This window comes from Poecilia latipinna, unplaced genomic scaffold (assembly GCF_001443285.1).
Source record: "Poecilia latipinna isolate Pla-1442-1.1 unplaced genomic scaffold, P_latipinna-1.0 Scaffold2366, whole genome shotgun sequence".
Taxonomy (NCBI): Eukaryota; Metazoa; Chordata; class Actinopteri; order Cyprinodontiformes; family Poeciliidae; genus Poecilia; species Poecilia latipinna.
The window spans coordinates 48,990-65,231 of record NW_015114982.1 but is presented as its reverse complement, the minus strand read 5'-3'; the positions used below and the strand labels follow the sequence as shown (position 1 = coordinate 65,231).

At 38.7% G+C, this 16,242-nt stretch overlaps 1 protein-coding gene across 1 annotated transcript in view; it reads right to left on the bottom strand.

The window, feature by feature from the left end:
- The window catches only part of LOC106937516 (methyltransferase-like protein 24), a 37,695-nt gene that overhangs the window by 10,270 nt on the left and 11,183 nt on the right, over positions 1 to 16,242 (bottom strand). Inside the window, exons 2-3 of the mRNA XM_015019057.1 lie at positions 4,194 to 4,292; positions 519 to 652 (exon numbers count right to left, since the gene is read on the bottom strand). Of these exons, the coding sequence (XP_014874543.1) occupies positions 519 to 652; positions 4,194 to 4,292 (233 nt within the window). The remainder of the gene's footprint in view (positions 1 to 518; positions 653 to 4,193; positions 4,293 to 16,242) is intronic.

Genomic DNA, 16,242 nt, shown 5'->3' with positions numbered 1-16,242 from the left:
AGTGAACTGACCCCACCGACTCGCAGGGTCTTTGTGTCTTGATGCCAGGACACCTGTGCTGTCTCTCAGCAGTCAAATTAATAAGCTCTCTCGCTGCAGAAAATGCCTTTCAGGAGTCTGTTAACCCCAGCCAGAGGGAGAGCAGGCAGGGCATAGCCCGCCAAGAAACGGCAATCCTCGACATAATTCAGCTGGGAGGATTTAACCCTCAATCCTCAATGCGGTCAAGACACCTTAGTGATTTGGTGGACCTCATTCAAAATGACTACATAAAAAAAAAAGCTAAAACATAGTAAAAATGCATTCTTTCGAGGAAATAAATACAAAATATTGGGGGGAAATAAAGGGATCCTATTTTTGGCTGATTGTAAGTGATGCAGAGATTGTTAAATTATTTTTTTAAATATCCATATGTGTTTACACATAAGCAATAAATTATTTTGCACTTTAGCTTGCCCCTTTACACAAATATATTAAGCATGCACAGCATGGACGGATCAACTTTTCCTTATACCCACCCAAAAGAGTACACCCTGCAGTTCTTGCTCTCCATCCTGTGGGTTATGCTGAATTTTGGATCGAGGCACACAGCCCAGTCACCAGTGGATGCTCCTGTAGTGGCATCATTGTTAACAATGGAAGCACAGGTTACCTGGATACAAACACAGACACACAATATGTACATGTGACACCAGCTGTCTGTTTGGAACAATTATCAGACTATTTCAAATACTGAAACATTGCAAAAGCCGTATTCGCAAAGCGAAAGCAGGCACCAAATTGGAAATGAGTAATATTGGCTCACTTTTCAGTTTATGTTGTATTAAAATAAAACATCTGTTAACAGATAGGGGGAAGAGAACTGATGACTCAATTTATTAAGCACAACTTGCAGAGGCGTGATCTGTGTTAAATTACACAGCATAAATCATCCTATAAAAGTCAACAGTGGCTGTATTAGAGTTAAATTAGTAATGAATCTAATAACTGACTTTATGTGCGTGTATTTGCATGCGCATCGAGTCTTGTCTCCTTTGATTGAACATACTACTATCAACGTTTTGTTGATTTTTAAATTTATTTATTGCTATAAATGCCTGCAAATGGCTGGAGAATCTGATCATAGCAAATGAAGTGTGACCTCTGGGGTTCGATCTCAATATGTGTAATACTCCACATGATGTACAGCTGGGCTTGGAGCTCAGACATTGACTGACATTTCTTGGTCCTGCAGGGATAAAACAAAAGCAGGAAAGCAAAGACGATCAGAAGGACGTCAAGATTTCAAGGTGTTCATGTTCCACATATGAATTCATTCCTTAAACTATAATGGATCGTTTTTCTTTCTGGCTCTCATGAGAGTCACCAATGTTTTAATACATTAAATACTGGAGACTTTGAAATAAAAACTTACAGGGTGTTTATAAATATGTGTTAAAAACCCTTAAGGAAACATAAAAAAAAAACATGTTAGTCGTAGGTTAGCCGTTTTGCACGTAGCTGAGCTTTTAGCATGAGAGCTGGTTGTTCAAGCGCTCACATGCTGGTCTCTTAGTTCTTCAGCTTCAGTTTGCACAAGGAGGAACCTTGTTGGCTCGCACATGAGCAAAAGTCTAACTCTGTCTCACACTAAGCGCGCGTGTGTGTGTGTGTGTGTGTGTGTGTGTGTGTGTGTGTGTGTTCCTTCATACTCTGCAGTGTATAATTAGCTTACATTGAACAATCAGTGTTGACATGCAGAAAAATGACTCAGAATGTGGGTGTGATTAGCCCTTTCATAAAAGAAATCGTTTGCAATCTCTTACAGTCACTTGTAAAATCACACCCATTGTTGGCTAAAAACTGACATTTGAAGCCAAATCATGTACGTTTGCATCCCTTTCAAAATTTGAATTTTTTTTTTTTTTTACAGTTTTTGAAAGAGCAGCTTGCTGTGGCCTTAAAGAAATTCCAGTCATATTGTTCAATGACGGGTCAAGCAGAGAAGCACCAGGTTAGTCAGGCCTCCCTTTCATCTCTACCCTCAGGGTGTCTTTGTCGTACCTAACGCTGGAATAGCCGTGGTCTCGGGAATTACTTGAATTCATTTTTGAATTTTAAACATGCTCCACAATGTCTGCCACTGATAATGTGCAGCAACATGGACTGACCTGCTGACTTACAAGCACTGTAAGACAGAAACACCATTTATAAAAAGTCTTTTTTTTTTTTTAAAGCTCATTGCTGTAATTGAATATCAAAATTTCTGAGAACAGGACAGGAAGTGTCCCTGCGGTGTTTGTTGTACGCCTTTCAGAGAACGTTTTCTCTTCTGTGTTTTCCCAGTGCCTGCTTAGATACTGCTGACTGCTATTGATTGGACAGTTGTGTTGCAGGCCATCTCTCAGAGTAGCAGCTCCACCAGACATTGTGTCAGTCAGCATTACAGCCGAGGATGCAGAGGATTCCCGCACAGACTGCTTCCACCCTCGTCTGTCACTGTCAATGACGGACGGCTCCCTTTCACGGCTTCCCACAAAACACACGCTATCTTCCTCCCTCTTCTCGCCATTCTCTCTCGTGCTTTCCCTGCATGCAAATAACCAAAAAGCACCCACTCACACACACACACACACACACACACACACACACACGTACACACACAAGCTGAATCTGTACTTTGTTGAAGATATAAAGTGATGAGTCTTAGTAATTTGGACCCAGACTCTCTTTGTTCCTGCTGCATTACAAAAGAGAAACAGATAAGATTCCAATTTATCCCCATGACGAATTCATTAAAGTGAAAATGCCAAATTTAGTTTTGGGTGATGAAAACGCAAGTCTTCAAATGGGCTTGGGGTGGGAACAAAGAGAAAAATTATCTCTCGGTGCCACAGGCCTACAGGATTTCTCTTTAATCATGATGCAGAACATCTCTATCGATTTGCTGTAATTAATACTAATATAGAAGAAAAAAAAACAAAACAAACTACAGCATCTCATTGATTCGGTCTGAATAGAGGTGCTGTGAGATCCATCTATGTTGTAATCAATAGAGTAATGAATTACAGTGCACGACCGAGCAAGACAAATAGCTGAGCTGCATATAGAAGAGATCTGAGTGTCACTTAATTGTAGTCTGAGAGGCACAACCTTGTTCTGGCATTAATTATATGACCTGTTTCTCCTTTAGCGCTAATGTCGCATTCAAATATCTGCGTTAGCAAATAGCTAAAATCAAAGCCGCCGTTTTGTGTTTCTGAAAACCACTATATGCTCTCAGCATTAACGAAATCCCCAGTTTTTAGTCTTCTTCAGGTGACTCAATGGGTTTTCTGTCAGGTTAAATTCTGGACTCTGGCAAGGCCATTAGACTCTCCGTGATGCTAAAAAAACTAAAATTCCTCTTAATCACCTTTCTTGTAGACACCTCCAAGATCAAATTTGGTTTCATCAGACCGTGGCTCATTATCCCACAAGGTTTTAGCTACGGAAGAAAACACTTTTGTCTCGCAACCATGCTCCTTGTTCCAGACATATGGGGAGTGTAGGAGATTGTTATTCCATGTAGAAGGCAACCATTGTTAGAATTTCTTGAAGCTCTTTTAGTGTTACTGTCGACCTCGTGGGAACTTCCCTGACAAGTTGCAAACAGATTTTTGCAGGTTTTCATTTTTTCCTTCCAAAACATATGTTTTTTATTTTTTATTTGACTTTTAAAAGATAAATGCCACAATATACAGATCCATTTAATATAAGGAAATTATAGAACACTTATTTTACTTTAGCAACACATTTTAGTAACATGAAATAGATTATAAAGAGAGTTGCTAAGGTGTGATCATCGATGGGTTAGGGATGTTAGAAATGTTGAATTTTTTGATAGAAGGGTGGTATGTATTTTTGATAAACTGACATGGGTAGCAATGGATTAAGCAGCATTAGTACCTCTAAAAAAGATTGAACAATAGAAAGAATTGAGCAGGGTAAAGCTGGGTCTCCATATTATGCTGCATTGTGTTGTATTAAGAAGTCTGTATTTTATATGCAGTCTTCTTGAATTCAACAAAAAAGGATAAGAGTGTCTCCAGCTGTTAATTGCTGTTATCACTAGAGAATCACGTGCACATAAAAAAAAAAATAAATAAATAAAAACGGCTTCATCCAAGAGAAAATTATTTTAGGCAGCAGTAATTCTTCGACCAATGATTCACCTGTGGGGTGGTGATGTAGCTGAGGAACCTTTTAGCTTCATCCTCCAGAGAGTGGCGCTCACTGGCCCAGGGCTGGAGATTTATACGCCAACGCAGAGCCTGTGGGTAAAAACACAAACATACAATGTGTGTGTTGTGGGGTGGGGGGGGAGGGAAGAGAGAAAAAATATGATTACATAACCTATAAGTGGGGCACGCTCAAGAAATTCACTGCAAGGTGTAGGGGTAAAGCTTGATTATTTCAGGTATCATAACCCACTTGTGCATTATCCACTGATAGAACTGGGTCATAATGTACTCTGAGAGGACGTGCAACTGCACGTACTTAAGTGACAAACTCTCACCATTCGCTACCAATGTTATTTTACTAAAATGATGTCTGGCATTTCTGTGAGTTTACAGTCTTCACAGTCCTTGAACAACTTTTCAACACTTTCCTTTTTTTTTTTTTTTTTTTTTCAAATTATAACCACAAACTTCAAAGTACATTTTGTGATTGCATGTGACAGAAAAAACAAAAGGTTGGTGTATAACCGGAAAGTGAAAGGAAAGTGATTCTAGTCATTTAAAGGAATGTGGAAAGTGAGGCTATCCCTGTGCGTCTAGGGTAATTGCCCAATCTTAAGTCTTTCATAGCCTCTAGCAACTTTTGTTCCCCCAGGATTGCCGTGTATTTAGGTAGTTTTCAAGTTTATTGAAAATGATGCAACTGGTTAGGAGTTTAACAGATGAACTAGGAAAAGTCTCTCTGGAAAGACCTGATGCAGCTTGATGCTGCAGTTACCACATCCCAGAGAACTGGCAGCGATCTTCTTCATGGCCTGCTTTATTTCTACTGGAATGTGTCTGTTTATGATTAAAGCAAAGGCTGCGAACCAGTCAACAAACTATAAGAGAAGGAGCAAGTTATGACGTATTAGTTGCTTGCACAATCATTTTCATGAGCCAAGGGTGCATTAGCAGCAGCGGTGTAAATTATCATGTCTTGTTTTACTGTTGCAGACTCCTCCCTTTCTCCTAAAGTGATGTTTAGATACTGCAGCCCAACTAAAATGTTTTGAAATGATCATCCTTGAGATATATCTCACATATTATTTGTGTTTTGTTTAGTTCTGGTCAACATCGTCCAAGGCCACTCACTGCCTGGCGAGGTAAATAATCGTCTGCTGGGTAATTCACTTGAGGTGCCTTTCTTGCTTTTCATTCGAAGCACAAAGGCGCATTAAAAGCCATGACACTTTAATCTGTAATCACCTTGAATGCACCGAAACCCTGTGCTCTCTGCTGATAAATTATCTGACAGCCCCATATGTGTCATTTCTTCCTCCAGTGGTGCTGATCTGGAATCTGCCAGGGCACACACAGCCTCAGCTACTAAAGAATTAATGGCTGCAGAACCTTAGCAGCCATTCAGCTTTTTTGGCATTTAGTCTTAAGCTGATCTCCAGACTGTCACATTTCTGAGCCCATGCCACTTGTCGTCTCTCCCTCCCTATCTGCATTTTATCCATTACCTTTTGTGCTTCTTCCTTTATTAAAATCCTTTCCTTTTCAGCTTATGCAGAAATTGTGTGTCATTGTCTGAACAAGGACACGCTAATGAATTGTTGGAGAAAAACAATCACTGTATCTGGAGCTTTTTTGTTAGACAAATCTATTTGAGCAAAAGATGCTGATATCTATTATGGTTATCTCAAGTTCTAGCCTACTACGAAGGGAAAAAATATCAACGCAATTATTTGAGAAATCCTTTGGTTATAGACTGTTGAGTTGATTAGAAGTGTTAGGAGTTTGATTTGTTTCTAGTTTCATTATTATTTTGTTAGTTTCTTGTTTTCATTAGATCAGTCTTGTTTCTGTTTTTCTTTAGTTCACTTCATCTTTAGTGATTCCAATTAATTTTTCTTGTGTCTAGTTTTTCCTTGTGCTTTACTTTAACTATGTTCCTTATGCCTGCTCATTCTTTAGTGTTAGATTTAATTCCTAGTCCACTGTGCTCTCCCTTGCCCACTTCACTTTCTCTCTCTCTCTGTCTCTCTCTCTCTCTCTCTCTCTCTCTCTCTCTCTATCTTTCTCTCTCTCTCACCCCTCACACCTGCAGTCAGTTAGTCAATCAGCCCAGGTCCATTGTTCCACATTAACTCTCCCCGTACATACACACTTTGGATTCTGTCTTTGCTAGCTTCTCCTGTTATACCCCATTATTTTCCCCCGTTTCTTCCCCATATTCCCTACTGCTGTTTTTTTTTTTTTTTTTTTTTATAGCTTTTGTTTTGCCCTGGTTCCCTGTGGTTTTTGTAAGTTTTTTTTTCATAATTTTTTTCATTGAAAAATTCTTTACCTAGAAGCTGTCTATGCCTCTCTGCATCTGGGTCCACTAACAACCACACAATCATGACAATAAGTGAAGTAAATGTTATAGGAGAAACTGAAACTTCCTTTTTGTGAATACTCAGAGTCCTAAAGAAGCCATAAATATTATTTTTATTTAATGCCTCACCTAAATGTACACAAACTCAGGTTATGTACAACAGTCAGGATTATGAAAACAAGGTTGTGCAAACTGTTTACAGGGTTTACAGAAAACCCTGATGGATGGAATGGTTTTGATGATCATTTATTCCAACAGATTTCCTCCAGTCACTGAGCCTAGACAACAAATGCCTGCTATTCATCTTTTCTGAAAATTTTTAATTCGAACTGCAAAAAATATCTGAAATCTGTCTGATAAAGCTGACACTGAAATAATCCCTCGGAAAAACAGGAGACGTGAACCATCGGCTCCAAACAGAATTGCTACAAAGAGACGGTCGTAAAGACAGAGGCAGTTGTACAGATGGAGAGTTCATGCATAGGTAGACAAATAACATCCACCTGTCTGCTTTCTGGGAACGCAGAAAGCTCCCCAGGCTTCTCCAATTCTGAGCTGCCCTTTTCATCTGAGTCCTACCTGGACTGCTTAGCTGTCAGATCCTATACATCACTGGAGTACAAGGTTAGAACTGATGAGAGGGCTGCTTTCTGGGACAAATGACTCTTTGCGAGGTTGGAATATAGGGTAAGACACAGTTCAGTAGGTATGGACAGGAAAAGGACAATGAGATTTTCTGATTTGTTTCTGCTTGCAATACATACCTGACAGCAGTTTTGCACTGTAGGAGTCATATTAACCCAACAATTCATCCAAAGCAAATATTCTGTACAGGCGTCAATATTTGAAAATCTTATCCTATATTTATTCAACTGCAAAACTATTACATACTTCTCATCCTAAAGGGCTTATTAGATTATATTTTTGTCCAGGCATGTATTAAACAATGAACGATTATTGTCTTTTATTGACTGAAGAATCGTCGGTGAGCTGTGATGAGGTTTGCTTTAAGACTCCAAGTTCTTTCAAGCAATAACAAGTCATCAGCATCTCTGGAATGAGAGCGATAATGAGCAGCGTTAATAAGAAATGCACCAAACATTACTCAGAGGTGTGATCTGAGCTGTGCTAATTCTGTTATGTTGGCGTTAAATGCCCTAAATAATCTCAATTGCGAATCAGCGAAGGTAGAAAACCTTTGCACATCGAACACAAATTACACATAAGTGGCAGTGGAAATGGAATACCAAGAAGCAAAATTGTCAATAGTTTTTCCACAAAGTTTGTTTGATTGAAACCATAAAAAAATTACAGGCTTAATTTGATATTAGAAAGGTGAGGGTACTCAAATTAAACATTTACAGATATGAGCTTCGGGAAGACATATGTCAAAGGAGGTGCAGCGAGACATTCAGAAGAAATTCAGAGGAAATGCAACATCTTAAAGATCTACTGAGAAGGTGGTGATAAATTGAGCTTTGGGGGCATGGTAACTATGACGACCAAAACGAACGATGTGCCAGCTCGAGAACATCAATCAGAGTAAGTACTCACTGTAGGACTTTCCCAATGAAAAAATGTGACAGACCAACACAATGTACAGCAGGACTGAAAAGTAGGGGAAAAATTATGTTTTTGGTAATTCTGCAAATAAAAGCCATAAAATCGGGCTGTAAAAATATTGTAGATTTCAGAGGTTGGCCAGGTCTTCAAAACGTACTTTTCTGTGTGATTTGTCCTGTTCTTGTATTTATGTCTTCTCTTTTATCTTGTTTTTGAGAAAGTGTTGCTCATAAAAGTTTTTATATGTTTTGGAGTGGTGCGGTTAGGTCTTTATCTTTTGGTAAGTGCTTGGAGTGAAAAACCTCTTTCCATTGGACCAATGCAGAATTTATCTACAGTTACACCTATTCTGGCAATAGTTATTTATTTATATGTTAAAACATTTCAATAAACCATATTCTTGGTAATTTCACTGGTCAACGTTACTTTTATAATACTGCGTAATCTGAAAACTTGTACAGAAAGATACTTCGTCTCTCTTCTTTGCATGTTAAATATTAAATAAACATGGAATCTGGCCTTCTGCTCAATTTGCATGTTTGGATGAAGCTGTTTTTGGATGTGTGCCTTAGAGCCTGGGTGTGCAAAAGGTGTGAGAAGCTAGGCCAAGCATGAATAATTCCCCAGAGACAGAAGGACGGATGAGTGAACATGAGAAGGCCGGATAAAACAAGACAGGACTGTTTGCCTCAACGTAGCAGGCGGCTAAAAAAAAAGAAGGGAGAAAGGTGAGAGGTGGGGCTAAAAATAAACAAGACCATGTTGAACGCAGAAAGTCTGTGAAGAGAATGATTTCTGTTGCTGGTTGTGGACCTACGCCAATGAATAAAAAATCCCCTACGATAATGTAGGATCGGCGAAATTGAAGGGACAAAATCAATGCTTGCGTAAACAAATTTATACCACTGAGTCAAACCGTGTGCCGAATCAAGCCACAGGTGAGTTGAGTTTAGCAGGTTGGAAAGAATAAAACAGGGAGTGCTGCCAAATCTGCTCTGTGAAATGGTTCGGAGCCAGAAAGGGGGAGGGCTCAGAACCCCTGCTCGTTTTTGGCACTTCTGTTCCCATCACTGTCCAGATGCTTTTTGTAAAACATGGCCAAGCTGCACTGTTCGGACAGCGGTCTGTAACCTTAATCATCAAAGGAGTGTTTTTTGGCCCTCTCACGGTCTGTCTAGAGTAAATGCCTCTCTGACTCATACTAGGCACATAGGAAGACATCTGTTCAAGAGGGTGAGCAAATTAGGAAGCCATTTTTACACAGAACTAGTTTCTATTAAAGAAAAACTTTCTGAGAGAATGTTAATGCTTAAGACTTTGCCAACAGCTGACAGAATGTCAGTGCTCGAAGAACCTATTTTTAATGCTTGTTATTATTTGGTAACAATAAAGTAACATTCAACAGCTTGACATACCAACTTTAGTAATATGTGCGAAAATGGATATTATGTAGCAAAAAAAAAATGGTTCATCGATCACATTTTTTATGCATGTCTCTAACTAATGTAGTGGAATTGTAAAATTAGAGGAAAGCAGTTTCTGCTTCTGAAATGTTGTGATGGGAAACAACAGAACCCTAATTATGACACAGAAATATATCAGACAGGAAGAATGACGCAGTGGGAAAAGATATGATTATTTACTCTCAAGCTGTACTGAAAGATGCTTATTAATCATAATATAATATATACTATGTTTTAGTTTTTTTAATTAAGGTTGCAGTGGTTTTTGATTCTGTTGGATTCTGCTGAAACTCATAATATAAAAACGACAACAGTTTTCTTTAGCATGTATTGTTTTCAAACTATATATTTTTAACAAATATTCTTATTAGCAAAGGCAGGTCTTAATTGTTTTTCAATGACAGCCAGTGAAAGCTCTTAGTTGTCTGCACTGTAGGCAGCTCTGAACCTTTAGTGTTGTCGGTCATGTGTAGACATAAAAAATGCGTAAAATATCAGCTGTCTAAGATCAACTTTTTTGACTCATTTAGGTGATTTAGAGCCTGGCTGTCAAACCATATATGATTCTGCATTGTGCAACATCACGGCAGGCCTGACTCATCAGCCTATTCCAGCTCACTGTCTCTCATTGAGTTGAAGAGCTCATGGGATGTAAGGGAATTAAATCAGGGGATTATGATGATCTTTTTTTTTTCTTATGAAAGGCAGTAATCCTGAAAACGTTAATCTCAAAAGAACAGAAAGATTGTGAAGGGCCGAAGAAGTGAATGAAATGCAGACTAGATGGGAAGGAGAATACAGGGATAGTTCGAAAGGAGAAAGAGCAACTGCTGCTTCTCTTCTTACGAACGTCTAACATACACACAGGGAATATGTGTAAAAGGGAGAGCTTGAAAAATGTCACATCTGAAAAGATCTCAGCTAAATAATGTGGGGTTAGGGCCAGCATGAGTATTTTTGGTCATCTAGTCTTGCTTCGGTGAAACAAGACTTCTGCAAGTTAAAATGGAAACAAGGATAACTGACAAAAATCTTTTCCATTGGATTAAATTAAAACTAAAATGGAGAGTGACAAGAAGAAAAATGATGTAGGAGCACTATTTTAATTCAATCCACCTCTGTCTTATAGGTAATTTGGTCATGGTTCATCATTATTTATTATTATTTTTTTTTTTACCAGAACTGGAATCCCCACTTCCATTTAAAACATAAAATACTGACATGTGTAGTGCTTTTATTAAAGACTATGAATAAATCTATATTCTGAAACTTAACCTTTGCTTGCTGTTCCTGATTACATAGAAGCTGCTATTTTCACTGCAGCTGAGACAGATTCTACAGAAACTTAGAAGGTATCAATTAAAAACTACAAGGAGCTATTGCTTCAGACTCACTAGACTTTTTTCTTTTGGACACTATTCTCTGTTATATTGACAAATAGCTTTATAGAGGGTGTTGTTACTGGTTTTCATAATTTGTGATGCCAAGGACGCTGCTTTGTTCTTAGAAATTATTAATCACTAATATAACGGTTTTTCCAAGAAGTTTTATCATTCTAATGTTTGAGGAACATTTCATGCCAAGACAATGACTCTTATTTTGCAGACCTATGAGGTACTTCACGGTGCTATTTGCTCTCTAGAATGTTTCATTCAACGCTGTCCCGTGTACTTGTGACATAATGCGTGTGCTTTTTGTGCTTGCAAGTTTAAAACTGTCATTTTCTAAGCAGAAAAAAAATCAAATAGAATAACCCAAAGAAGTCAAAATTGCAACATGGAAAGATAAAGATCCCCTTGCAACCTTGAGATAAGTTTCCAATATGGCTTCCACATGTATGAAAGTTTGTCAAAGCTGCAGGAATAAACATTTTCTGATTCTGTTAGTACAGTACAATCTTTGTTTGTTTGCTATCATCTTGTATTGCAGTTAGCACCAGCACACACACACACACACACACACACACAAAAAAACAAAAACATTTAGATCCCAGTGATCCCAGTGTTTCTATAACCAGCAACAGAATGGATTTGATGCTATACCCAGGTCTGTTTTCCTATGTCTGAGACAAAATGAAGATAATAATACAGCCACCTGTTCACTGAACACACACCTTTACACTGGTACATTCAAGTATATTCAATCGAAGCTAGTCTCCATGCTTGTTGCATGAACTTAAATCTCTAGCTTTTGCCTTTAAAGCATAGTTCAGTTCATAGCATTGGCACTGTGCTCATAGACACGTTCATATATGTACAATTAGACACATGAGATGCGACTCATCGCAGCATTGAACCGAATGCTTCCATGCCAGATGCAAAAATATGATAAAAATGAACCAAGCTGCTATTGAGAAGCTGTTCTGGATCCTCATTGGATCTGTTATAAATCGGGCCTTCTTGGCCAGCATCTCTTGAGACAGATGGGGGTCTTATTGTTACCACTGTGCATCCCTGCCTGCAAAGCTTTCTACTCAAGTGTTTGCTCAGCTTCCTGGAAAATATCCCAGCGATGAGATCTGTCTTTGATGCCTTGTTGGGAAGAGCAGAGGGAGCACGCTGAGCACCATCTGACACTTACTTCCTGAAAAGGAGCTGAAAACAGAGATCGTGTCACAGACTGACAGCCAGACGGACTGACCGAAGGAGGCATGTGGAGTCAGCGCACGTCTCATTTTGTTACCGCATCCACTTTAGTTTTTTTTTTTTTTTTTTTTTTTCACAATATGTCTTGCATTTTTACATGGATTGCTGCAGCAATTGTAAATAAACATCGAAAGCGGCAGCAGTGGTGTTCAGTAAGTCATTACATGAGAAAATGTTTTCTTTGGTGTACTTAGTATCAAGCTGTGGTTTCTCTAACAGCACTCAGCTGGTGTTTTCCTACCATATGTCAATTAGTCTCATATTACTTACTGTCAATCTGATTACATAAAAGGCAGCACATATAGGATGCAGATTAGAAACATCTAATTTGTTTTCAAAAATAGACCGAACAGATTTAATTGAAGACGTCTTCATCAGTTACTCTCGCCTGTCTGATTTATTTTAATCGTATATTTATTAAGCCTGTTGGGGTGCCTCGCTTTGATGTCTTTTATTATGAAATACAAGCTAAGTGTTTGTATGAGCTGTGTGTCTGTAGCTAATTAATAAAGTCAGATTTCTCATGTGAGTTTTATCCATCTAGAATTGTGATATTGAACTGTTTTTTTTTTGTTGTTTGTTTTTTTGTTGACTTTCTTGTTTCAGAGTGGCTAACTTCTCTAAAATACCACAACTACTCCCCGAGGAATCCAAGCTTACCACTATATTACCACACTTTACCATCACCTTTCTGAATCAGACACATTGTTATATTGGTCATGCAGTGTTACTACTTCTTCGTTTGCTTTGTGCAGCTTGGCTAACTCAGCTTTCACACTTTACATTATCTCTCTTTTGAGGTCGAGAAATGATTCACTCCTAATGAGATCCCCGGCAATCCGTCTTTTACATCGCTGTGAAGTAATTTAGATACACTGGCGGAGCCTGTTTAATCTCAATCCAGATTTAGTGAAGGCCATTGCAAATCATTCACCATGGAACACATTAGTGCATGTGGAGGGTAGAGCATATATAACCACGAGTCTTTTTTTTTTTTTTTTTGGCCAGCTGTTGTTCGAAAAAGTTAAAGGCAGAAAGCTGCACTGGAGGAGCTTGTGCAGCTTGTTTTTGCTCTCTCTCTCTCCAATAGCTGCAAGAGCAAAATTACATCATTCTGGCTTTACAGATCAGGTTTGTGCATTTTTGCAACTTGTTTTTTGATGGATTTTCTGGGTAGAATTATTTTCTTGAGTGCAGTTAGAGAAATATGAAGTGGTTGTGCTGCAGAGACTTGTGGGAGGGACTCCTGAAGAGTCCTGTCCTTCGGTTGTTAATAATGAAATGTTTTTGCACACATTTTTTGGGTGATTAGGAGTGACCTCAAAAACTGTCAAAGTCAGGTACTAGGGAAAAATGGGATTAGACAAAGAAAACCCAATAAAACTTAAACTTTGTAATAAAATCAGCAAACTATGCTGAGTGTTTCAAGCTGAAAACAAGGCACAGTTGTTAGCCTGCAAAGAAAACAAGGTGTTTGTATGATTTCACAGCGTCTTCCCAGGAAGAGTGGTTATAAAAAGTTAGATCATTTAAAAAGTATAGAAGTTTTAAATAGCAAAAGCAGTCCTGCAAGTCCTACAAGAGCTGAACATTTTAATGTTTGAATGCCTGAAATAGCAAAACAATCGCAGTAGCTTTAAAGGCTTTAAGATTATTTGAAGGGAAATCTTTCTTGATGCAAGTCAAACACCAATGAATGCAGACTGTTTCAAAAAATAAAATCCTGCTTTCCTGACATAATGACCTGGAGGAGGAAATGATGTTTTGTATGTTTTTTTTTAAAATAAATTACCATTACATTTGTTATGAGAGGAACTGAGGCCTCCAAATGTCAATGTTCTCTTTCATATGAAGGGAGAAAGAGGCCCAGAACTTTCTGGAATGTCTCAGACAAGGCGGATATGTCTGAAGGGAGCATTGTGCGATCTGGACTCTGGATCTGACAGCTTAACCCTTTCCCTCCTGCGGTCAGTTTTATGTCTTAGCAGTTAGCATACATGATAAACCAACTGTTCCTTAATGTGGACACAAAGCCTTTTGTTTTCCCGCTGGAAGCATCTGGTTGTGATTAGCAATAATGAAAAGGTTACAGTTTTTCCATGTACAAGATGAAAATCATGCTTAGCCTCAGAATGTCACACTTTGAGCTCTTTCTGTAAGCCTTGCAGAGAGAGAGAGATTAATTGATTAACTGAAATCTTTCTTTGTGCTGCTCCAGCCCCCGTAACTCGGCACAAATTATTTTCCGATCATCTCTTGGTCAATGATTATTGAGTAAACATATAAGAACAAAGTTAAAAATAAATTTGCACATCACTATGAGGAAACATACTTAATCCCTATGTACAAATGGAAAAATACACTGACAAGATGCATATTTGTTGTTTAGTTGGGTGTAGTTGAGGATTTAGGCCCAGTTTGTGGATACTAAATTTTTTAAAAATGACCTCAGAAAGACAAAAAGTAGCCCTGTGTGAAAAAGTATTTTTCCCAATAAAACCGATAATTGCTTGTGGCAATTGTTGGATTTATTGGTTAATTTGTGGCAACGTCTGCCATGAAGCGTCTCCAATAACTGGAAATTATTCTTTCTAATAGTTGTGGAGGAATTTTAGCCCACTTAGAATTATTTCAGTTAAGTGTCCTGAAGGGGTTTTAACATTAAATGTCCTATTTAATTACAATTTGGCTAGGCTTAGAGGAGTTAGATGCTGAATTGATAATTGCCATATTTAACTAATTAACAAAGCAACATTGGTATTCGATTGGGTTATCTTTGTATCATGAAAATGTACAGACTGCTATTTGAGCCAATTAGCTTTGGGTTATTGCCATGTTAAAGACCCACAAATGATCTGCCTTAAAGAGTTTCCATCCATTTTCTGAACACCCTTGTCCCTCAGTGGGGTCGGGAGGGGTGCTGGTGCCTATCTCCAGCTAACGTTCCAGGCAAGAGGCGGGGTACAGCCGGGACAGGTCGCCAGTCTGTCGCAGGGCAACACAGAGACACACAACCATGCACACACACACACACACTCACACCTAGGGGCAATTGTAGACAGACCAATTAACCTAACAGTCATGTTTTTTGGACTGTGGGAGGAAACCGGAGTACCTGGAGAAAACCCATGCATGCACAGGGAGAACATGCAAACTCCATGCAGAAAGACCGGGGCTGGGAATCGAACCCAGAACCTTCTTGCTGCACGGCAACAGCTCTACCAACTGCGCCACTGTGCAGCCCCTTAAAGAGTTTCAACTGAAAAAAAAAACAAACAAAAACCTCTTTTCCAAGATTTTAAACTCTGTAGCCCTGTTTATTTATGCGGTTTTTTTTTTTGCTGATCAGAGAGACAAACCTTTCCCTATCACCTGCTGTATATTTCTCCAAAGAAATACTCCAGATATTTATTTTCTTTCTTTAAAGATAATATAGTTACTGTCAAATTGAGCAAGGTGCAAAGATGTTTACAATCATTCATGCAAGAGCTTCATCGAGAAGAATTTTCACAGGCACAACATTTTTGTTATGTAGCTTACAGAAAACAAAACAAAACAAACATAAAAAAAAACAACAGAGAATGAGAATTAAATTTATCTTAAAAGCATAGAAAAAAGCTCAGCCTAACAGTTTAATTGTAGCAAGCACCTGTAGTTAGCATGTCATTTCAGAGCAGGGAGGGAGAGTTTGACCCAGGCGACATGTCTGGATTCTAAGCCACTGATTTCTTGTGACTCCCTGCTTCCCAATAATGTCTGCAAACTAACTCCAGTCACACCTTTGGGATTAGATAAGTCAACGTCTCTCATTCTTTTCTAATAGCCCCCTCTCTACCCCGATCAGTCTTTGCAGAGTGAAGTCTTTTAGTGCCAGGACAAATGGTCACTGGGTTTCTGTTTTATAAATTCCACTAGGAGCTCACATGGCTGCTGGACTGTTACACTCAGTCCACAGCAATCTATTTCAGGAGAACTCTGGCACAATGGCAATGATGCTGTTGCTAGTT